Source organism: Dromiciops gliroides, chromosome 4 (genome assembly GCF_019393635.1).
Source record: "Dromiciops gliroides isolate mDroGli1 chromosome 4, mDroGli1.pri, whole genome shotgun sequence".
Lineage (NCBI taxonomy): Eukaryota > Metazoa > Chordata > Mammalia > Microbiotheria > Microbiotheriidae > Dromiciops > Dromiciops gliroides.
Window position 1 is genome coordinate 168345742 of NC_057864.1, and position 23844 is coordinate 168369585.

The 23844-nt window shown below is 39.8% G+C and overlaps 1 protein-coding gene across 1 annotated transcript in view; it reads left to right on the forward strand.

The window, feature by feature from the left end:
- The first annotated feature begins 1275 nt into the window (after positions 1-1275).
- The window catches only part of HSF5 (heat shock transcription factor 5), a 39833-nt gene continuing 17264 nt past the window's right edge, over positions 1276-23844 (forward strand). The window contains exons 1-2 of the mRNA XM_044000209.1: positions 1276-1900; positions 8190-8564. Of these exons, the coding sequence (XP_043856144.1) occupies positions 1276-1900; positions 8190-8564 (1000 nt within the window). The remainder of the gene's footprint in view (positions 1901-8189; positions 8565-23844) is intronic.

Genomic DNA, 23844 nt, shown 5'->3' on the forward strand with positions numbered 1-23844 from the left:
TAGGTTTTAAGTCCAAGAGCCCCAATACTTAAGTTTTGTTATTTTGAGCAATATTCAGGCAACATACCATTCATTGACAACCTCCCCTTTTTTCAACATCCCTATCTCTGTTGATAAGACACAAAGTCTCTTAACTCCTTTTGGCTGGGGTGGCTAGGGTGGGGGGGTGGGGGTGGAGGGAGATACAGAATCCAAGACCAGAAGCTATTTCCCATCAGTTCTGAGTTTTCCTTTTCTAGTTACTTTAAACTAAACCTTTGTGAATAGATTTGGGACTTTTTTTGAGTGCCTCTAATCCTCCCTGTCTCCCTCCACCCTTTGGCTTCTGACTCTCCCTCCCACATTTTGCCTTTTGCTGCACCAGAGTTAATAAATTGGGCTGAGCAAAGGCACAATCTCACTTAAGAGGCTGTTTTCTGTTGAGAGCTGTTGACCAAGAGGATGAGGACAACGTCCTCTTGGGACTTGGGAGCACAGGGTATCCATGCTTCTCTTACTGATTAAACATTTGCCCCTACTTCCTCTTTTCCTTTTTTTTTTTTGCAGGGCACTGAGGGTTAAGTGACTTGCCCAGGGTCACACAGTGCTTTCCTTATTTTTACAGGGTTTTAAACAGTTTAGGTTAAGTGACCTGCCCCAGTTCACCTTGGCAGTCTCCGAGCAGGATAGGGTATTTGGACCCAGGGCCTGGGACTTAGGTCCTGGCGCTCTCTGTCCCACCCCCACACCACAAGGTGTCCACAGCTTGGTGGGCTTTGCTTGCTAGGTTCCCATGCACTCCGTTCCCTGCTCTCCCCCTGCCCCCTCCTTCCCGCCACTCGTCTGTCTGTTCGCTGGGGGTGGAGGTGGGGGTGGGGGGGTCACGCTGGGTTCCTTAACGGAACGGGGTTTGTTTCTTGCAGCGGCTGAGGCCGAGAGGCACGCGGCCAGCCTGGCGGCGGGTGGCCACCGGTTCTGCTGGGCGTCCCCTGCCCCCAGGCTCGCTCGGCCTGGGCCGAGCACGTTTGGGGGAGGGGGAGGCCCGCTGGGGGAGGGGATTGCGCGAAGAGCGTTCGCCCGAGTGAGCATGCGAGCACGCGGCGGGAACACGAGGCCCCATTGGTCGGGTTTGAAGGAGCGGCGGGGCCTCGTGCACCAACGGTCTCCGGGGGGCCGGGGCGGGGAGCGGGGGAGCAGGAAGGGGGAGGGCGAGGCGAAGCCCCGGGGGGATCGAGAACGGGGTGGGAGAGCCGGGCTCGGCGGTGGCGGCGGGGCGAGGCCCGGGCTTCGAGGGCGATGGAGGAAGCGCTGCTCTCCACGCCCATCAACCCCAATAACTTCCCAGCCAAGCTGTGGCGGTTGGTGAACAGCCCGCGGTACCGCTCCATCCGCTGGGACGGGCGCGGCGAGGGCCTGCTCATCGACCAGCCGCTCTTCGAGGCAGAGCTGCTGAGCCCGCCGGGGGCTGGCGGTGGGGGTGGCGGCGGGGGCGGCGGGGGCGGCGGCGGGGCCGGAGGGGCCGAGCCCGAGCTCTTCAAAACCACCAACTTCACGAGCTTCATCCGTCAGCTCAACCTCTACGGTTTCCGCAAGGTGGTGCTCGGGGGGCCTGGACCGGCGGGGCCCGGGCCGGGGCCTGGGGGGGGTGGGCCGGCGGGCGACGGGCCCCTGCACCACTTCCACAGCCCGCACTTCCGTCGGGATCAGCCCCAGCTGCTGGTGCACCTCAAGCGCCTCACCAGCGCCAACAAGGCCAAGCTGGCGGCCGGCCTCGAGGTCTCCTGTCGCCCGCCCAACCGCTTCCAGAGGCTGCTGCTCACCTCGGCCTCGGCGTCGGCGTCGGCCTCCACCTCCCCGCTGCAGCACCAGGAGCCGCCGCCGCCGCCACCCCCGCCCTCGGGGGCCCGGCCTGAGCCTCATGGTGAGTCGGCCGGGGCGGATTCCCTGCCCTCGACCGGAGTGGGGTCAGCCTTCCAAAGGGTCAGTGCCTCTTCCTGAGGTAACTTCTGAGAAATGGGGGGAGGCGGGGCAGGGACTCAGTTTCCCCTTTTTGTAGGGGGAAAGCCTGCACCTTGAGGGGCCTCTTCTTACTTACCTTGATAGACCCTTGGAGGCAATATCAAGACCGCCCCCCAGGTCCCCATTAGGGCCTTTGAGACATCAAGACCACCTTCCCTTATCTCTTTAGGACCCACCATGTCCTCTTTCCATATGCCAGTTTTCTCCTTGAGATATTCGGTTATCCCATTCCCATTCTCAATGGTGGTATCCCATCTCCTGTGGTCAGGCTATCACCTTGCATCCCTGAAGATGCCTTAAGTATCAGAATTCATCAATCACTATTGGGGAGCAGCCTAATAGGCTTCTCCTATGTGCATCTTTGCCTTATTTGGACTTGACACCTACACTGGGGTTCAATTGCACGTTAAGATTTGCATATACATTGTTATATTCTTTGGTCATCCTGAGATAAACTCATGGATATTTAGAGTGATGACAGACAATTCTCAGCCCATGAGTTCTTAGGAAGAGGACCCCTCTTTCATAAAGGAATATGAAATAGGACTACTTGTTACATGTGAAAGAAGCATGATCAAAGTCAAAGTGGGAAGGAACCAGAAAAGTCACAAAGACAAAACGATAGAATTTTGGATCTGTTGGGGCAGAGTGGACAGGAATCTGTAGAATTTTGGTTATTGAGAAACAAATCTACTTATAATAGTTTGTAGATCCAAAAAATCTATGGTTACATATGGTACATATATATGTATCTTATGGTAACATTTAAAATGGTGATTGTTTATTGTATCTTAGAACAAAATATAAACATAATTTAAAAAAATTTTAATGAGGTATTACTCCTCTTCCCCAGACAGAATCGTTTGGTTGAACTTTTATCTTACTACAAATTGTAGGGTTTAATGCTTATTGAAATTCTGGCAGCTGTACATGAGATGCAAATTGGGCTTCTGTTCCACATGTCAACCTTTACTCAAATAATAAAGCAAAACATTTAGAGAATGTTACTATTCAAAATCAAAAGCATATGTTATTTTAATTTTGGAGGTTCACCCTATTTAGAAGAATATGCTACTGGGCACAATTAACCTTTCAGTATTCCTGCAAAAGAAAATGTTTATGCCAGTTGAACTATATTTTGTTTTTAAAGGCATTTAGAATCTAAATTTTTGACAATTCCCAGAAATCTAGAAGTCACAAGATTATGATGCAGGATCTCCATTCTCTGAGATTGTAGGTTACAAAGCAAGATGATCTGGGATAAATCGACAAATTATAATAAAAACAGTTCAATTTGACTTTATCTTCAACTAGAAGAGTAAGAGTAACACACTTTTTAGAATTAGAGGGAAAAAAAGAAAAATACTGGAGGTAAGGCATGTGGAATTTCCATGCAGGGCCAGTTAGCTTCTGCAGTAGACTAGCTTCTAGATTATGAAAAAAGGACTTAGTTTTTTTGAGTTTTGAAAGATAAATTAATAGGGAGTATATATGATTTAGTGTTGATGACTCTGTACCTTGCTATAAGGGGATAGGGCCTCAAATATAAGTGAATGAAATTGAAAAAGTAGCATTGGAATGGGGATATATTCATCCATTAGAAGTTAGCACCTTTTAGGGGCAGCTAGGTGGTGCAGTGGATAGAGCACTGGCCCTGGATTCAGGAGGACCTGAGTTCAAATCCTACCTCAGACACTTAACATTTACTAGCTGTGTGACCCTGGGCAAGTCACTTAACCCCAATTGCCTCATCAAAAAAAAAAAAAGAAGTAGCACCTTTTTATGTTGTGGTTCAGATTTGTCACCATCCCCTCTCCAACTACCTGGTGAACACAATGAAAAGTAACTGGAAAATTGGTCTTCCATTGACATACACAAATGGAATCTCATATCCTCTTTAGATACATTAACACTCAAGTCTTCATTCTCTTTTTCCTCTATGTTTTTTTCCTAGCTTGTCTGTCCTCATGGAATGAATAATTTTTCATAGAAGGAACAAGAGTTTCTAGATCTAAATCTATTATTTAGAAGAACCACCACCATCAAGTTAATTATTTCATTTAAATAGTATAAGTTCTTTAGGGAATTAGTTTTTAAAATACCTACATTATTTTTTTAAAGAAGGATTTACTTTAAAAATCCATTCATTCTGCAGATGTGATATTTCCATCCAGATATCTAGTGTCTGTCTCCCACTTGGATTCTAATCTTTCTCATTTCTTGTTGCTAACCAGGCCATTCATATCCCAAGGCCATATAGAATGTATGGCAAGTGTGGATTGTATGATATTGTTAGATTCTCTCAGTTGGGGATTTAAGTGGGATGGCTGTTGCTGATTTGAACAGAATGCAGTTCTGCTACAGGCTTGTGATATCTAGGCATACCCCTTTTTTAACCATGGTTAAGTGGGGCAGCTTGTGGCTCAGTGGATAGAGTCAGGACGACTTGAGTTCAGATGTGGCTTATTAGTTGTATGATCCTGGCCATTTAATCTCTGTTTGCCTCAGTTTCCTCAACTCTAAAATGGAGATGATAATAGAAACTACCTTGAAGGACTGTTGCAAGGACCAAATGAGATCATATGTCTAAGAAGCACTTGGCACTTAGTAGGCACTATTTAAACACTTATTCCCTTCCCCTTTCTTAGTTTGCCTTCTAAATCTTTGATCTTTTCACTTTGCTTACACTATTTTGCTATTTTTCTTCCCTTTGGACCTTATTATAACTTTGTATTTCAATATATGAATTTTCTCATTTTCTGTTCTTGATATTGTATTATTCTGTTAGCATTATTGACTACTGTTATGACCTTCCCATTTTTATCTTCTTTTTCTAGACTTAGATCTCTTAGGTCTGCCAACATAACATCAACAACCTTAAAATACTCTAGTAGAAATATGAGGGAGGACCTTGTTTCATTTGTCCATCCTGTGCTTAGTAGTAGCAGAATTTTAAAATTTTGGTTAAACTTTCAAATCAATCTGACAGGAAAAAATTTAAAGGACAGATTCCCCAGCTTCTGTCCCCAGAAAAATACGATTTCACTTCTTCGGCCCAAGAAGGCAGGAAAATAATCATTTTACTTCTTAGACCCAGGAAGAGCATGTTCTGTACATATAATTTTCAACATTATGGTCTGAAGTTTATTAGCTCAGACCCAATTGGATTAGAAGCTAAAATTTTTATGATAATATACTTTGGAAAAGACTCACTTCCAAAATTCTAGTTCCCCAGCCATTGTATATATCAAGTTAAACAACTGGACAGAACAACAGAAATCTGTGATGTTTTTTGAGAAAGATCTTTTTAAAAGAGAAGGAACATGAACTTCCTCATTCTGTTCTTAAGTGCCATCTCTTAAGGGTTCTATTCTGACTATCAAAGTTCTGTCCTATTCAGATTATATATATGTGTGTATATATAATCCATACTATTCAGATTATAATCTGAATAGGAAGCACATTGATTATTACATATAACAATATATTATATATTACATCATAGATTATACATGTAATTATATATAATCTGAAGAGTATCGATTATATATGTGTGTGTATATACAAAAAATCTGAATAGGGCAAAACATTGATGCTCAGAATAGAACTCTTAAGAAATGGAGTTTAAGAATAGAATGAGGAATTACTTGTTCTTTCTCTTTTAAAAATAACTTTTTCAAGTTGTCACAAACTTCTGTTTTTTTTTCTGTTCAATCTCTTCATTTGCAAAATGAAGTTGGACCAGGTAACTTTAAAGCCTCCCTAAAAAGTTCATAATTTTACTATTTTCGTGGTCAGTGGCACCTAAAATAATAAAGATGTTTTACCTCATCACTGGAGAAAACATTTTGCTAACATTGGTAGGAATCTTTTTTATGTTTCAATCTGGATCTAAAATAAGAATTAAATGAGTCCAGGAAGCTTGAAAATTCTGTAACTTGGATTTTACTTTTGATGCAGATGTACAGTTTTATCACATAAAGCTGGAGGCATTGAGCACACAAGGAAATCTTCCCACTGAAGATGAAGAGATGCCTCAAAATCTTTGAAGAGATGATTATAGTAGCCTTGTGTCATAAATCTATAAGCTGTGTATGTAGACAAACTAATCTTCAGCAGTGTGACAATTCTTCATATCTGGTAGTTTTCTTGTGATTTTGAACCTGATCTATGAGTCCATCAGTCAAAAGAGATGGTGCCCTCTACAATTTAGAGTCCTGGAGGCCTTAAGTAGCTGGACCAATGGTCCACAGGACTTGAACTTAGACAGACACAACAGCTTTTACTCCACTGCCTCTCAAATGCACAAATAGGAACGGGGGATAAGATTGCATAGGAAGCTGTAAACTTATTTTGCTTAGAGTTTTTTTTAAAAGTATATTAACCGGGGCAGCTAGGTGGCACAGTGGATAGAGCACCGGCCCTGAAGTCAGGGGGACCTGAGTTCAAATCCGGCCTCAGACACTTAACACTTACTAGCTGTGTGACCCTGGGCAAGTCACTTAACCCCAATTGCCTCACTAAAACAAACAAACAAACAAACAAAAAGTATATTAACCTTTGGGGCAGCTAGGTGACTCAGTGGGTAAAGCACCGGGCCTGGATTCAAGACGACCTGAGTTCAAATCTGGCCTCAGACACTTGACACTAGCTGTGTGATCCTGAGCAAGTCGCTTAACCCTCATTGCCTCCCCCCCCCCCAAAAGCATATTAACCTTTAAAAAAACCTGAAAGGAGAAATAGAAAGTTACCTAGTTGTAATTCTTTAAATTGGTTAAATGTAACCTGGCCCAGTTTCTTCTGAATTATGGTAATTTTACTTTTTGACTTGGCACTTTTGACTCCTCAATGAAATTAGAGCTTGAGGGCAGAGGATATTAGTTGAACAATGCCCCCAGTAGTCACCTTGCTACTGTTCTTTCACTTAATACCCAACTGCCAGAGAGCCATTGTGGTATAGTCCATAGAAAACTGGTGTCAGAATCTTGAAAGCCTGAGGTTGAGTCCTGGCTTTGTCACCTACTATAAGCCACTCAACCTCTCAGTGTGCCAGTCAGATCTTTTTAAGATGATAAATTTCAGAAGTTACCTATCTGAATGGGCATACAGAGTTCCTAGCTGAAAGCACACAGGTACTGCCCCCCCCCCAAACCACACAGTACATGCTTTTAACTGGGTGTCTTCAGATGACAGAAATGACATATCATGTAATAAACACCCCTAAGTATCATTTAAGTCTTGTCTTTCTTTAAAACCCTAACTTAGTAGCTAAAATAAAAAAAGAGGCAAAACAGGCTCTTTCTTTCCTGGTATCTCAGATCTCAGAAGTCTTTTAGATTATTTCTGGGGCTTTAGTGCTTTATTTGTGGACATTTTGTTTTGTTTTGCTTTTTTATCTTGGTTTCATTTTTTTGGGTCCAATTTCTTTTTTAGGTTTGTGGTCAGTTAAGTGAAAATGATCTTTAAAGGGTTTAGGTCATGAATAGCTACTGCTTTAAGATGTAGAAGAGTTTAGCTTGTTTACCAATTTATTAATTGAAAAAACATAAAGGAGTTTGTCGACAAGCAATGGATGCAGATACCTTAGTGTAGAAGCTTCACCCCAGGAATAAGAGAACTTTGCCTAATAATATTTAAAAATTATAACCTAAAATTTCAAATTCTCAGATATGTTTTGCCTTGCTCAATTAAATATTACACTTTTCCTCATCGTTATTTTTTAAAACCCTAGTCTACATTTCATTAAGATAAGAGAATGCAATCAGTCATTCGCCCATTGAAAACGTTCAAGGTTTAGTCTGTGAACCAGTATTAAGTGCCTGCTAACACTGGCCCTGGATTCAGGAGGATCTGAGTTCAAGTCTAGCCTCAGACACTTGACACTTACTAGCTGTGTGACCCTGGGCAAGTCACTTAATCCCAATTGCCTCACCAAAGAAAAAGGAAAAAAGACCAGGTGTTAGGATTTTGTCACAGGATGGTCTGGTAAAGTTTTAAGTAGTAAAGAATTAAAGTTTCTAGTTTTAAGTTATGGATATTGAAATAGCTTGCTAGAACTAAACATCTTTGTCCAAAATAATTGAGAATTACATCATGTAAAGATCAAGAGTAATATAGCTTGCTACCCTTACTTTATTGTAACTGCTGTTGTCATGTAAAACTAGTAAACATGCTCTTACTTTTTTATGCAGGACCAGTGGCCGTAGGACAGTTTCACCGGTCATTCCGGCGAGATAGTTTGTCTCCTTATTCCTACGTATCAACTTCATCCCACAACCACAGCACTTTCCCGCTGAAAGGTTTAGATCGGACCCCGATCCCTCCTAGAACGTGGCAGAACTCCCTTGGGATGCACCCAGGACAGGTGGAGACTTCCCCCACTTTCTCAGATAAAGGGGTTCCATTTCCTGTACTGCAGAGGTTTCCAACTGAGGTTACGTATACCCTCCAGCCCAGCGCCACATCTGTTCATGTTCAGCAAGGGCCTCAAACAATGGTCAGCTCCTCCCAGAAATATAGTAACTACACACCCTCAGCGCAGTACTCCCAAGCCTACTATCCAACAGGTATGAGAAGGTTCTAGCTCAGTAGCTTCCAGAAAGGTACTTTAAAAATGAGTTTTTCTAGTTTTAAATGTACTTTAATTTTTGTATAATCAAGTACAAATAGTAAAGAATATGAGATAATACCTAAGAAAATGTCTTTTTTTTTCCAGGGTATGTTTTTAATTGGCATTGTTTAAAATCTATTTTCTTAGACTTTTGTATAACTCTTAGAGGCTCTGGAAGAATGTACATTTTGAGTGAATTTTTATGCATTCTTAAATTGTATTCTAGGAGTCAAATTAAGATTGTATACTGGGTCCTTGCCAAAACTTTTCCCTTGGTATCCATCCTGCTTGCCTCATAAATTAGGCAGGCCCCTCTCTGGGCCTTAGTTTTCTTATTTGTAAAATGAGAGAGTTGGACCAAATGATCTCAAAGGTCTCTTCCAGTTCTTAACATTCTATACATCTATGAGGTAAGACCATTAAAACTACATTCATTTAGTACTTAAGAAATTCCATAAGGACATTCCTCTTATGCTTTCAAACACAGAATTTTGCTTTATAAAAGAGTATTAGAGGGGCAGGAGGAGACAGGAGGACTAGAGTTCAAATCTGGCCTGAGACACTGGACACTTATAGAAGTTAATTTTTGTTTTCAAAAAAACTTGAGATGGGGGAAAGGAAGGATTCAGAAAATAGAGATTGAGAGTTGCAAGTCTTAGCAAAATTAAGGAGAAGTAGATGGTGGTATATATTGATGATAAAATCCCCCCAGCAAATGGGCTAGGGGGAATACTTCTGTAGTTTAGAATCTTAGTGAGGAGAGGCTAGGAGTGGGTAGAGAGTGAAGGATTATAAAATAAACCAGCTTGGAAGTCTTATCTGGTGAGGTGTATTGTTTTTTTTTTTTTTTTTTTGTGGGGACAATGAGGATTAAGTGACTTTCCCAGGGTCACACAGTTTGTAAGTGTCAAGTATCTGAGGCTCAATTTGAATTTGGGTCCTCCTGAATCCAGGGCCTGTGCTTTATCCAATTCGCCACTTTGCTGCCCCCCCTGGTGAGGTTTTTTACATAGACTAGCAAATACTAATCTACTGGTCAAACACCTCTGTCATAGTGGGCTTTCATCTGAAAACTCATATCTATTTTGGGGGCTACCTTTTTGTATGTTGCTATATACTTTGTTGCCATTTTACTCAAATGTATTTTCGGTTTTGCAGGCACCATACTGATGGTTTGATTATATTTTGCCTTGTAATATATGGAATATGCAGAGTAACGAGGAATAATTGAAACCTGGGATAAGTGCTTCTGAAAAAGAACAAAGAGAGAAGGCGGAATTTTTTCTTTTGCCTTTGAACAAATCAATAATTTAGGAGCATATATTTTCATTTGTAGATTTGTAGACCTAGAAGGATCCTTTAGAGTTCACCTACTCTATATCTGTGTCTCCAAATAGAAAGATAACTAAAAATAAATGAAAGCAATGCAATTTGAACATGGGAATGAAATATTTTGTTGCATTTTCAGATATGTCTGGTGTATATTATTTGTGTCAGCATTCACTGTTTACTGTTACTGAACCTGGTATTAACTAAATAGCTAACGCCATATAAGTTTTTTCAAACAATTTTAGACCATTGCAATTCCCTAAATGTAGCAGTAATAGTAATCAAGCTGAGAAGGGAAGGTGGTGGGACTAGTTGGAGAACTGACAAAATCTTTGAAATCAGCTCTCCTTTTAATGTCATTAAAAAACAACAATACCTCCTTTTGGGGGAGAATTTGGGACCTGCTGTTTTGCTTCAAATAGGGTCATTTGAAGAAACAAAATATAAACACTTTAATATTAGCAAATAACTAAGTTTGATATTTAGAAGCTACAACAGAGACTGAATTTTTTAAATTGGAGAATTCAGTTCTACTTTTGATCTACATCAGCAGACTTCTAAGTTAATGTTTAAATTAACTGCTTAAGGCAGTTAATCAACAAGTACTTATTAAGTTTTTAATTTTCAGGCATTATGCTGGGTACTGAGGATAGAAGTACAAACAACAAAATAATTCCTTTTCGCAAGGTGCTCAAGTTTTGTTTGTTTGGGTTTTTTTTGGGGTGAGGCAATGAGGGTTAGGTGACTTGCCCAAGGTCACACAGTTAGTAAGTGTCAAGTGTCTGAGGCTGGATTTGAACTCAGGTCCTCCTGAATCCAGGGCTGGTGCTCTATCCACTGCGCCACCTGGCTGCCCCCAAGGTGCTCAAGTTCTAACTGGGGGACAAGGTAGTTAAATATGGGGTAGTTTGGAAGAGAGAGAGAGCGCACTAGCAGTTGAGGAGATCAGGAAAGGCTTCATGTACTAGATGGAGTTTGAACTGTATCTGAAAGAGAGGGGCTCTCAAGCAGTGGGAAGGAAGAAATGCATTCCAGACTTGTGGGACAGCCAGTTCAAAGGCACCAAAATCAGAAATGATTATCACATGAGAAGAACAGAGAGAAAGTCATTTTGACTGAATCTCAGCATGTAGGAAGGAAAATAATGTCCAGTGAGTTTGGAAAGGTGGGTTTGGCCCAGGCTGTGTGGGGCTTTAAAAGCTAAAAGGGAATTTATATCTTATCCTAGAGTCAAGCCACTGGATTTGATTGAGTAGCTTAGGTGTTCACTTGAGGAAAATTACTTTGACAGCAGTGTGTTGATTGGACTGGAGTGGGGAGAAATGAGACAGGGTGCTTAATTCCAAGTTGGTTGTTGGAATTTTAAGTGGGATTTAGGTCAATGAGGACCTGAACTAAAATGGTAGTTGTGTGAGTTAGAGAGAAGGGATCTGATGCAAGAGAAATTGTGAAGATAGAAATGACTAGATTTGATAACTGATTGGATAAGTAGGGAGAGTGAGGAGTTTATTGGGTTAATACCAAAGTTATGAACCTGGAAGGTGGAAGGATAGCTGTGTCTTCAACAGAAATAGTGAAATTTGGAGGAGCGGAGGACTTGGTTAGGGGTGGGGAGTAAGGGAAGGATAATGAGTTTTTAGTGTGTTGAGTTTAAGATTTGAAATGTTCAACAGTCAGTTGGTGATAACAATAGTAACAATAGCTAGCATTTAAACAGTGCTTTAAGGTTTGCAAAGTGCTTTACAGATATTTTCTCATTTTATCCTCACAGCAGTCCCAGAAGGTAGATGCTAGTATTATCTCCATTTTACAGATGAGGAAACTGAGGCAGACAGGTTAAGTGACTTGCCCAGGGTCAAAGCTAATAAGTGTTTGCGGTCAGATTTGAACTCAGGTCTTCCTGATTCCATGTCCAGTACTCTGTCCATTAGGTACCAGTTAGCTGCCTCCTGACCTTCAGTTCAGGGAGAGATTAGGGCTGGATATGTAGATCTTGGAATTAACTTCCTAGAGATAATAGTTAAATCCATAGGAGCTGATGAGCTCACCAAGTGAGAGAATGTGGAACCAGGGTTTCTTAATTTCTAGTAACACCCATGATGGACTCCTTAGAATGATATTTTTACGTACATAAAATAAAATGCATAGGATTACAAAGGAAACCACTGATATTAAAATACAGTTATCAAAATATAAAATTAAAAAAAACAGGGGCAGCTAGATGGCGCAGTGGTAAAGCACCGGCCCTGGATTCAGGAGTACCTGAGTTCAAATCTGGCCTCAGACACTTAACACTTACTAGCTGTGTGACCCTGGGCAAGTCACTTAACCCCAATTGCCTCACTAAAAAAAAACAAAACAAAACAAAACAAAAAAACCCAACCAACTTCATGGACCACAAGTTAAGAACTGCTGGTATAGAGGGAAGAGGACCAAGAACAGAACCTTGAGAAAAAACCACAGTGGGTCTCATAAAGATGATGAGCCAGCAGATACTATGGGGAGTTGTCAGACAGGAGGAAAACCAAGAGAGTAGTGTCAGGAAAGCCCAGAGAAGAAAGGGTATCCAGCAGGAGGTGATGATCAGCAGTGCCAGGTGCTGCAGATAGGTTGAGAAAGATAAGAACTGAGAAAAGATGATCAGATTTGACAATTAAGAACTCACTGATAACTTTGTAGAGAGCAGTTTCAGTTGAGTAATGAGATCAGAAACCAGATTTCAGAAGGTTGAAGAGTGAGGGAGAGGAAAGGAGGAAGTGGAGCCGCAAGTACAGACAACTTTTTTTTTTTTTGGAAGAATTTGCCTAGTAAAAGGAGGAAGGATATAGGATAGTTTGAGAAGATGAATGATAGAGTCTCTTGAAGTTTGGTTTTTTTGAGGTTGGGGGAGATTTGGACTTGTTTAAAGGCATTTAGGCAGGAACCGGTTGATGGGGAGAAGTTAAAAATTTGAGAGAGTAGGGGGATAATTGAGGATGTACTCTTCTGGAGAAGAGGGGAGGAAATGGGATTAAGTAGAACATGTAGGAGGGTTGCCCTTGGCAAGGAGAAGGGCCGTTTCTTTGTCAAAGAAGTGGATAAGAGGAGTTGGGAGATGATGTCAAGAGATTTTTTTGTTTTTGTTTTTTTGCAGGGCAATGAGGGTTAAGTGACTTGCCCAGGGTCACACAGCTAGTAAGTGTCAAGTGTCTGAGGCTGGATTTGAACCCAGGTACTCCTGAATCCAGGGCTGGCGCTTTACCACTGCGCCATCTAGCTGCCCCCATGTCAAGAGATTTTTGAGATGAAAAGAATGGAAGAGAGAACTCATATTGAATGGCCACAGTTTTGTCAGTAAAGTAAGAGGCAGCATCCCCACCTGAGTGTGTGGGAAGAAGGTAAAGGTATGAGAGGGGCTTGAAGAGGAAAGAAAAGATTTTTAGCTTCTTTGGGAAGTGAGGTAGGGAATCAATTAGGGAAAAAGAAAAGGACTACCTTGCTTCAAATAGGGACCTAGTTGAGATTAGATAACATGAATTTGTAATATATCTACATTTAGTACAATTAAGATGTACTTATGTGTATGCATACACACACATTTGACTTATAGACTGTTCCTTTCCTTCCCTATATTGCTGGGGATTTCTCTTTCCCTTCCCCTCTCCATTACATACCTCACCGTTGCCCCTATATGAGTTCCACTTACTTCCCATCTACACTGGTCCTGGAGGGATGAGGGTGAGGAGAGGACAGAAGGAGGTAGGTGAAGAATAAACCCTGCCTAGCTATTGGCACTACTCCCTTCTCTATCCCATGTGGGTTACACTTCCCACTCTGTCAGTGAAGTGGAAAAGGAAGGATAAGGGGAACTAGAGGGAGGAGAAACAGTGGTCCTATTGACCTCCCCACTTATTACCTAGTCCCTGCCTTAGAGCCTCTGGAGTCCCTTTTCTCACACCTGGTTCCTACCCTGCTGAAACCCTCTACCATTAGTGTCTTGGAATTGCAGGAGCCCCTATATATTCTTCTTGACAATTTGGTATCATTGTGTCTATAAGATTGGGAGTGTTGAGAAGAGCAGGAGCAATCAAGATAAATTCCTGGCATCCTAAGTCTAGTTTTTCAAAGTGTTCCCTCCTCCCCCTCCTGAAACACTGAACATTGTTATATATAGGGATTAGGTTATGAGTGCCAGTAATGCTGTACTTAAGACATATTATGGTTTAAATTAGTTTTTGTGGACTGAACTAGAAATCTAGTTAGGTATAACATTGTGTTTAGAGCAAAATATGTTCAAATAAATGATTTGTAAACATCCACTCATTAAAGTTGGAGGCTATCTTTATATGCATATTATCTACTAGAAGAATGTCCCAAGTAATTTTGATGATCAAGTTTTGAAAATTGAGTTAAAATTTAGGATAATTTATTTGAAGATTAATTAGCTAGGAAATAAATCTTTATATTGGAAATTGACTTGGAGTTGAAGGTGAAGATGATGATAAAAAGGATAAGTAAGTAATAATTGATGACTTGATAGATACAGTGTTTCTTAAGACTAAAAAAATAGGTGGGGTTTTTATTGATTATCTGAATTTTTCCACAGTCTGGCCCAACTTTGATTTTCCATATTTCATGTATAATTGAAAGATAGTTGTAAATTTCTTGAGATTACAGAATAAAAATGCTTACAGTGCTCATGAGGACCTTTAAAAGCTAAAGTAGTACTGTAAAAGGTATTGTGAGACTGATAATAGTTATGCTTTGAAAAATATGGAGTACTCTGGATAAAATCTGAAATTGTTAAATTAAAAAGACTACTGATATATGAAGGAGTCTGTCATAAAAGTATTCTATTTTATCACAGTGAAATGGTATCCCAGATGAGCATGGTGGCGAATGTCTATAATCTCAGCTGCTGGGGCGGCTGAGGGAGTTGGATCTCTTCAGCTTGGCATTTTCAAGCTGCAGTGGGCTATGCTATTCAGTGGTTGGTCACACTAAGTTCAGCATTAATATGGTGAGCCCTTGGGAATGGGAAGAGTATTGAGGATCAGGTTGCTTAGTAAGGAACCCAGACATAGGACAGAAATGGAACAGGTCAAGGCTCTCATGCCATTCAGTAGTGGGGTTAGGCCTCTGAACTCCAGCCTGAGCAAGATAGGGAGTCCCAGTCTTAGGAAAAAAAGACCAATCCAAAATATTACAAAAGTTGAAAACCATTTAACAGGTAAACATTGAGTAACTACTCTTTAGATCATTATAAATGTTAGTATGACAAGTAACTTTGCTGAAATTATCTGTCACAGAGGTAGGTGTATTTATATTTTATTCAAATATTTACTCCTAATTTAGTTCTTTAATTGTTGGTGAGCCCACAAATGACATAATTATCCAGACAATAAATAATACCTGGACAGTACATTAAATATGGACTACTTTTGACTATAAAGTTCAGTCTTAGTTTAAACTATGAAAAATTACTGACTTCATTATGAAAATAAGGAGAATTTTTTGTGTGTGTATGTGTGAGGCAATTGGGGTTAAGTGACTTGCCCAGGGTCACACAGCTGGTAAGTGTCAAGTGTCTGAGGCCAGATCTGAACTCAAGTGCTCTTGACTCCAGGGCTGGTGCTCTATCCACTGCACTACCTAGCTGCCCCAGGAGAATTTTTTAAAAAGTACTCTGACTATAGACTTTGAAGTATAGAAATAGCAAATCTTGCTTTTTAAATATTAAAATATTAACCTTACTTTTTTCTAATTGGATGTAAGACCTGTCAATTGTACTACAAAGTAGCTATCACATTCAGTCAGGAAAAGAAGTAATGTATGAGGAGGATGTCATATCTGGTGGAATGATTTTCTTTCCTCATATTTTTCTTACTGAATTAGCTACATATTTGTGTGTGTGTGCTTGTGCGTGCTCGTGTGAGCACATGTATGTATACATATACAATTCTCCTTTCTACATTATGGGAGTTAGGGAGGCAGCACCCCAGAGATTTGGAAAATTTTTTGGCCCTCCCTTTATTACCAGAGAAGAAGTCTGAATTTTTCTTTTTTCCATTTCTTTCATGGGGTGTTTACAGTACCTTATTATGAAGTTTGGGTTAATATATAATACTATACATATATTTTATGCATTTCTGAGTTGCTAAACTTTTTCTGTATCTGTTGTCCTTTGTGTGTCACATGCGGCTTTTGCAAAACTCCCTCAAAATTACCATTTAATTTCTTATGCCGACCTGCAATATATTGAAACCACGATGGGGAAAGTCACAGTGTGGAAGGGATAACTGTATTCCTCTTTTATCTCCTTTTTCAGGGGAAAGTTTTATAGATTCTGAGGTAACTGATGTATGTTTTTTTTCTCTTTCTACTTTTTTGCTAGACTGCAATTGAAATTCTGTTTTCTGATTACCGTTCTTTAACCTTTTTCCTTTTACTCTTTTTTTTAATCCTTAAACTTTCTTTTTTGTTCCCTACCCCCTGGAGATATTAAATGCATATGCATGTTTGGATAGAATGCTATGTTGAAGGCCCTGTCATGATCTTAAAATGGCAAATGTTGCAAAACTGAATTGTGACAAATTTTTTTCTTTTTTTCACTGGTAGGTTTTCAAGTCAGTTTAGACATTGGTGGATTGCTCTCTAGTTTTCAAATCTTGAATGAATAAACAAACTAAAATTTAGAGGTCTGAGTGCTAAGTTAATATAAGTACTTTTATAATCAGGTACCATTTATTGTTTGAATCTTAATGAAAATATATACTTTGAAAATATAAATCTATATCTTTTAGATAGCTAGTGGAAAGAAAACATTGTCATTTAATTTTTTAGTGCTTTAGCTTCCTCATTTGTAAACTTGTTGAGTTGGAATAGTTCTAAAGTTTTCTCTAATTTTAAAACTCTTTTTTTGAAATGGATTCTGTGGCTGCAGTAAAACCTATAGTTCTCATCCTTGACTAAGCCTTTTCCTGCCACAAGGGGGAGAAACTGTGTTGAGCTTACCCAGGTTTCCATCCTTTCTATATTAGTAAAGAGACAAATCTGTTTATTTCTATCTTCTAGCCATAGTAGCCCAAACTACTTCCCTTAATTTATCTCTCTTTGAATTTTTTTTCTATGGAATCTATACTTTAAGGGTTATATAAAGATAAATATTAGTATAGCTTTTTAGTCTTCTGGTATTTTATTTTATTTTTTATTTTTTAATTTTTTTTTAGTGAGGCAATTGGGGTCAAGTGACTTGCCCAGGGTCACACAGCTAGTAAGTGTTAAGTGTCTGAGGCCGGATCCGAACTCAGGTACTCCTGACTCCAGGGCCAGCGCTCTATCCACTGCGCCACCTAGCTGCCCCTATCTTCTGGTATTTTAAAAAGTAAGATCTGTGTTGATTTTAGAATTACAGAGCTGGAAGGGACCTCAGAGATTATTTAATTAAAACATTATAGCAAAGAAGTATTCATCTAGCCTCTACTCAAAAACTTTCAGTGACCAGAAACTCATTGTTCTTTGATATAGGCTGTCCCACTTTTGGAAAGCTCTAATTATTATAAAAATTTTCCTTGTGCTAAGCCAAAACCTTCCTCTTTCTAATTTCCATGCATGGTTCCACTTCAGGAAATAAACAGAATAAATCTTCTTTAGAATATTTCTTCATAGATTTGAATTTTCTCCACTCTTTCCTCCCCATTCTCTCCTTTCCTCCCTGCCCCCAATCATTTTCTCCAGCTCCTTTGACTGATACTTATATGGTGGCATGGTTTTGAGAATTACTTTCTCTTGCTTCCTTCTCACTGATTGCTTTAAATGCTGAGCTTTTTGATGTGTAGGGACCAATTTTTAATTGGGGAGTGTTAGCTATGCAGCTCGCTGCAATATTGGGGCAAGGAAGGCGACCGATAGCCTCCCTCAAAAACAGAACAGGATTTATTAACAAGAACGAACTTAAAAAACACAAGCAAGATCAGTAGAATTAAGGAAAAGGAAATAAAATGGGGGAAGGAAAATGATACAACCTGAATAAACACCACTGCCCAGGAATCAGCTGAGAACACACATGGCTGCATCCTGTTGCCTTCCAGCTTCAAGCTAGAATGGTGAATCTCCTCCCTTCTTCTTCCCAGCAGACCCCAGGCTGACCACACACAGCCCCAAGCCAATTGGCTGGCAGCCCTGACTGATAGTCACATGACTGCCCTCACTGGGTTTCCAGTCACTATCATTTTGCCAGGCCCTTGTAGGTGTTGGTGAGTGGTGATGACATGAGGTGCCAGTGCCATGGTGATGGCTACAACCAGTGGGTGGAGCACCATGCCATTTGCGGAAGCACTGCGCCTGAACCCTGGGCCAGTGCACGCCGGGGTTTAAAAAATTCTAGCCAAAAAGATGGGGTCATAAAACCTCAAATAACAATTAATTCTTTACATTCCCCCCTTTGTTTCATCAAGAAACACAGGGTGTTTCCTTGATGGAACAATACATAATAAACAATAAATAAAAAAATAACAGAATATCATAACCAATGCTAACAAACAATATACTAATAATAATATAGGAAAGGGAAAAGACATATTACAGGTGTATATAGTAACAGAAGGAAAAACAAAAACCAAAAATGTCCATTTAAAGTCCTTAAAATCTTGTCTTCAAAGGAGGGTTGAGATGTCATCAAGGGAACTGGACTCTGGTGTGGATTCTGGCTGTCTCTGGATTCTGGTTGTCTCTGTAACTGCTGGATTTTCATTAATCTTTAGCATAGCATTGTCCAAAAATGTTCAAATTAAATAATGAAAGTTCTTCAAAATATACAAAACAAATTTAAACTTTATATATACAGCATATTAGAGTCCCCACTTTGGAGGATACTCATATCCATATGCAATATAAAATTGAGACAGTTATGACATTTCTAACACTTTTTACCACTATATGTCTGGATCAAGGCCAATTTTAGTAATGTGTCCATGATGACACCTGAAAATGGCATGGAAAGGTTACCATACCACATCTCGTGGTACATAGATATCTAATAATTGTGCTAGGCCTCAGGTGGATGGATTCTTACCATGCCACCAGATTGAGTGAAAAAGCCAAGTTAAGTTAAACCAGGTGCATGTGTTAGGGCTAACATGAGACCAGATCATTTTTGGAGTGAGAGAGGAATGAAATTCACAGAATTTTTTTTTTCCTTTTTTGAACAAGGCTTTAGAAATGGGATGTTTTACTTGTTGCTTTATTAGCATGTACTCAAAATAGGTGGAGGAATTTAATAAAGAGTGTCTAATAATTAATCTCTAAACATGTAGTTATAACAGATGACTTAATCTTGTAGAGTTGACTTGTGTTCTCATTTGGTACATAAGAAACCCATCTTGCTAATTTAGATTATATCCATACTAGTAACTATTCTAGGGAATTAAGACTTTTTCCACTGTGTCTTAACTGCATATAGAATGTTTGAAAAATATTTTCATTAGCTAAGCCATCTTTTGCAAATATTTCCAGTAGCTTTATATTTTTCTATAATAAATGCCAGGAAGAATTTCTAGATTGTTTTAGCTATCTTAATGCTTTGATACTTTGATGGATCTGTGTTCTCATCAAGTTAGATATTCCTTAGTGATATACTCCTTATCTTTTCTATTTAGTGCTTTTTTTGATTGTGTCCTAAAAAATTCTCTGCAAGAACTCTGCCCAAGGTTCTGAGGAACTTATTCTAGATTAAGTGTTTGTCATTGATGTTCATAGCTGACCCATCTATTTTCTCTTGCTACATGATTAGCCCATCCACTTTTCTGGTCAGACATTTGATAATATTCTTTATATCACTTTCCTTGTGTAGTTCTTCCTTGGTAATATTTCAGAGCTTGCTTATGCCTTTCTGTGACCAGCAACTTTAATTCTTCAAGGACTATGCTATTTTATGACTTGTAGTTTTTTTGTTTTAGTGAGGCAATAGGGGTTAAGTGACTTGCCCAGGGTCACACAGCTAGTAAGTATTAAATGTCTGAGGCCGGATTTGAACTCAGGTCCTCCTGACTCTAGGGCAGGTGCTCTATCCACTGAGCCACCTAGCTGCCCCATGACTTGTAGTTTTATACAACATCCCTGGAAGAATATTATTTTTAAAAATGGGCATTTATTTCAGGGAGAATCTTAGTCCTTAAAAGCTTAAAACATTGTCCAGAAACAGTAGAAGCTGCTTTCCTCTCCAGTTCAATTCTCTATTCAGTTCACTGTCCATGCACAGTGTCTGTCCAAGATGTGTATACTGATAGGTCAACTTGCTTATCCAACTGCATATTATAGTCTTCAAAAATAAGAATTTTTCATCCTTTTTATTTTTCCTGCATAGATAGACCCTATTGAGTGGTTATGGATATCATTTAGTATACTTTTGAATTTTCCTGGGCTTGATGCAGTCCTTTCATTGTCATCTACAAATAGACCACTTCATCTATATGGAATTCTTTTTTCATTTGTACTCTGGTAGGCACTTAAAAAAAAAAATTTGGTGGGAGGGCAGGGCAATTGGGGTTAAGTGACTTGCCCAGGGTCACACAGCTAGTAAGTGTTAAGTGTCTGAGGCCAGATTTGAACTCAGGTCCTCCTGAATCCAGGGCTGGTGCTTTATCCACTGCGCCACCTAGCTGCCCCTCTGGTAGGCACTTTTGACAAGTATATTTCTATTTTATCCTTTACTTGATATTAATAATCAGAGAGTAACCAATTTTCTTGGTTGTTAACATCTCTGAGACAATCTTATATGAACTTGAGATATAAATGGACAACAGCATGTTGGAAGAGAGCTTTTAGCACAGCATTTGGCTATATAGAATTAGATGCTTCTTTATAGACTATAGGTAGTAAGCAGAATGATATTTTATTTCTGTACATCTTTCAGTCAGTTGTAGAATGATAAGGAAGTTATAGAGTATCATTTGTGAAAGCTTTGTCTGTTCCCCTTGCATGCCTTCATCATGAATGCTCTTAATGTGCATGTAAATTATATCTATGAAAAAGTAGGCATATGGTTCAGGGTTTATTGATATTCTTTCAGTCTATTCAATTCAACCAGAATTTTTTTAAGTTACTACTATATTCCAGGCACTATGCTGGGTCCCGGGGGTACAAAGACAAAAGTTAAACAGTTTTTACCTTCAAGAAGTTTTATTCTACTGGAGAAAAACAGCATGTCCACAGATACATAAAGAAAAATGTTAACAAAAATGTATGAAGTAAACAAAATAACTTAGGCATGTGAAGAAACCACTAATAACTGGGAGGAAGAGATTAGGAAGGGTCTCTTGTAAACAGTAGAATTTGAACTAAACAAGCTCCCTTTGAAGAGTAACTGAAGATTCCAAGAGGTGAGTATTCCAGCCTTGAGAAAAGCAGAAACAGATTATATAAGGTCACGGAGGTGGGAGGGGAATATATCTTGTATAGGGAATAACAAGTAGATTAATTTGGCTGAAATAGAGACTATATGCTAAATCAGTTTAGAGTAGTTTTTAAACTTTCTTGTGTCATGGACCCCTTTGGCAGTCTGGTAAAGCCTATGGACACCTTCTTAGGACAATATTTTAAGTGCATAGATAAAATATGTAAGATGTAAATGATAAACTATAATTATCAGAATATTTTTTAAAAGGCCATTTGCCCCAGGTTAAGAACCCCTGGTCTAGAAAGATAGGTTGTAGCTAGATTTTGAAGGACTTTAAATTTCAGAGACTTTTCTCCTAGAGGCAATAAGGAAGCACTGAAGGTTCAGTACCTGGTTTGATCAGGTTTTTGATCATGTGAAGTGACATTGACCTGTGTTTAGAAATACCAATTTAGCAGCTATATAATATATGGATTTTCTTTGGGAGAGGCTGGATGCAAGTCATAGTCTACTGCAATAATTGAGGCAAGATGTGAAGGCCTGAAGGAGGGATATTAGTATGAATAGAGATAAGGAGACCGATGTGAGCGATAGACAAGATTGCAACTAGCTGGATATGGATTGTGAATGAGAATGAAGAGTTGAATAAACATAGACTCCTAGGTTGCCAACCTGGGTGACTGGGAGAATGGTACCCTTGACAGAGATAGGGAAGTGTTAGGTGGGATTTGGGGAAAAGATAAGTTGTTTTGGATATGTTCAATTTGAGATACGTTGGGACATTCAGGTGGTGATGTCCAACAGGAAGTTGGAGATGAAAGGCTGGCTTTCAGAAGAGAGATGTAGAAAATTTGGGAGTCCTAGTCAATTAAATGTTCATTGAATTCCCATCATAGCTGATGAGATCACCAAGGGAAAGATGGAGACCAGGAGTACAATGAGAAATGGGAGCAAGACTTTTTGCAGAAAATCTTGCAAGAAGGCCAAGGAAGGGATAGGCCAGACAGGAAGAACATTAGTAGAGAACATTTCCATGAAAACCTATAGAGGAGAGGATGGTCAACATTGTCAGAAAGGTTCAGATTTCAAGATAAATAAGAACCGAGAAAAGGCCATTGGGTTTAGCTATAAAGGAATAATTGGTAATCTAAGACAGAGCTGTTTCAGTCAAATCTTGAGATTGATAATCAGAATGTTAGGGACTAAGAAGCAAATGAGAAATAAGGAAGTATGTATAGCTTTTTCTAGGAATTTGGCTGTGACAGGGAGAAGGGCTTCATAATGTAGTGCAATATGTTAAGTGAAGATTTTTTTCTTTGGGCGGGGCAATGAGGGTCAAGTGACTTGCCCAGGGTCAAACAGCTAGTAAGTGTCAAGTGTCTGAGACTGGATTTGAACTCAGGTCCTCCTGAATCCAGGGCCGGTGCTTTATCTACTGTGCCACCTAGCTGCCCCTTAAATGAAGATTTTTAAAGGATGGTGGAGATCTGGGCTTATTTGTAGATAGTAGGGGAGAAGCCCATCATCAAGGAGAGATTGTAACCAGAGAAAAGGAATGAACAAGGGGAAGCTCTTAAAATCGATGGGGTTGTTATCAAAGAGAAGGGTCACCTCTTTCTCTGATGCTGAAGATTAAGATTGAAAGGAGGAAGGGGGCAGCTAGGTGGTGCAGTGGAAAAAGCACTGGCCTTGGATTCAGGAGGACCTGAGTTCAAATCCAGCCTCAGACACTTGACACTTAACTAGCTGTGTGACCCTGGGCAAGTCACTTAACCCTCATTGCCCTGCAAAAACAAAAACAACAACAGCAAAAAAAAAAAAAAAAAAAAAATTGAAAGGAGAAAAGGGAATTGACAGCAAGGGTGCTAGACTAGAACAATAGGAAGGAATAGAAAGACTGGAGGTCACAGTCAGTATGCAGAACAGGTTTAGGAAAAATGAGATGGAAGAAGATACTGAAAGATAGGAGGTTATGGTCAGAGATAGAAACTTCAAATTTGTGTATCATGAAAGTGGAACAGGTATGGATAAATGGTCAAATTAAGGGACTGAACATCTGTGTTTGAGGTGGAGTGAAGATGGCATTCATAGGAGTTTAAATAGTGAGACCAGAACATTTTGAGGGATTATCGACAAGTATGTTAAGTTCCCAAGGAAAAGGGCAGTGTTTGAGGTGGAGAAGAAGGCTGTGATTCTGGGTCCTGATCTCCCTGAAGTATGGAGAGAATGAACTGGAGGTTTGTAGATGACCAAGACAAGACATTGAACTGACTGATAAAGACAGATAGTGTGACCCTCAAAGGGATAGAAGCTGCTGAGTGGCAAAAGGATAATCTGAAAGTGGAATTGAGAATTATGGAGCATGCCTATTCCTCCTTCTGGACCTTTTTTTTTTTTTTGAGAGGGTTGAGAGAAGGAACACTCATTACTAAAGTGGGTGACCTAAGGGATACATTATCTTCTGGGGGAAGCCAGATTTCTACTAACACTACAAAATGGAGAGTTTGAAGTGAAGATATATCGGATGGAGATG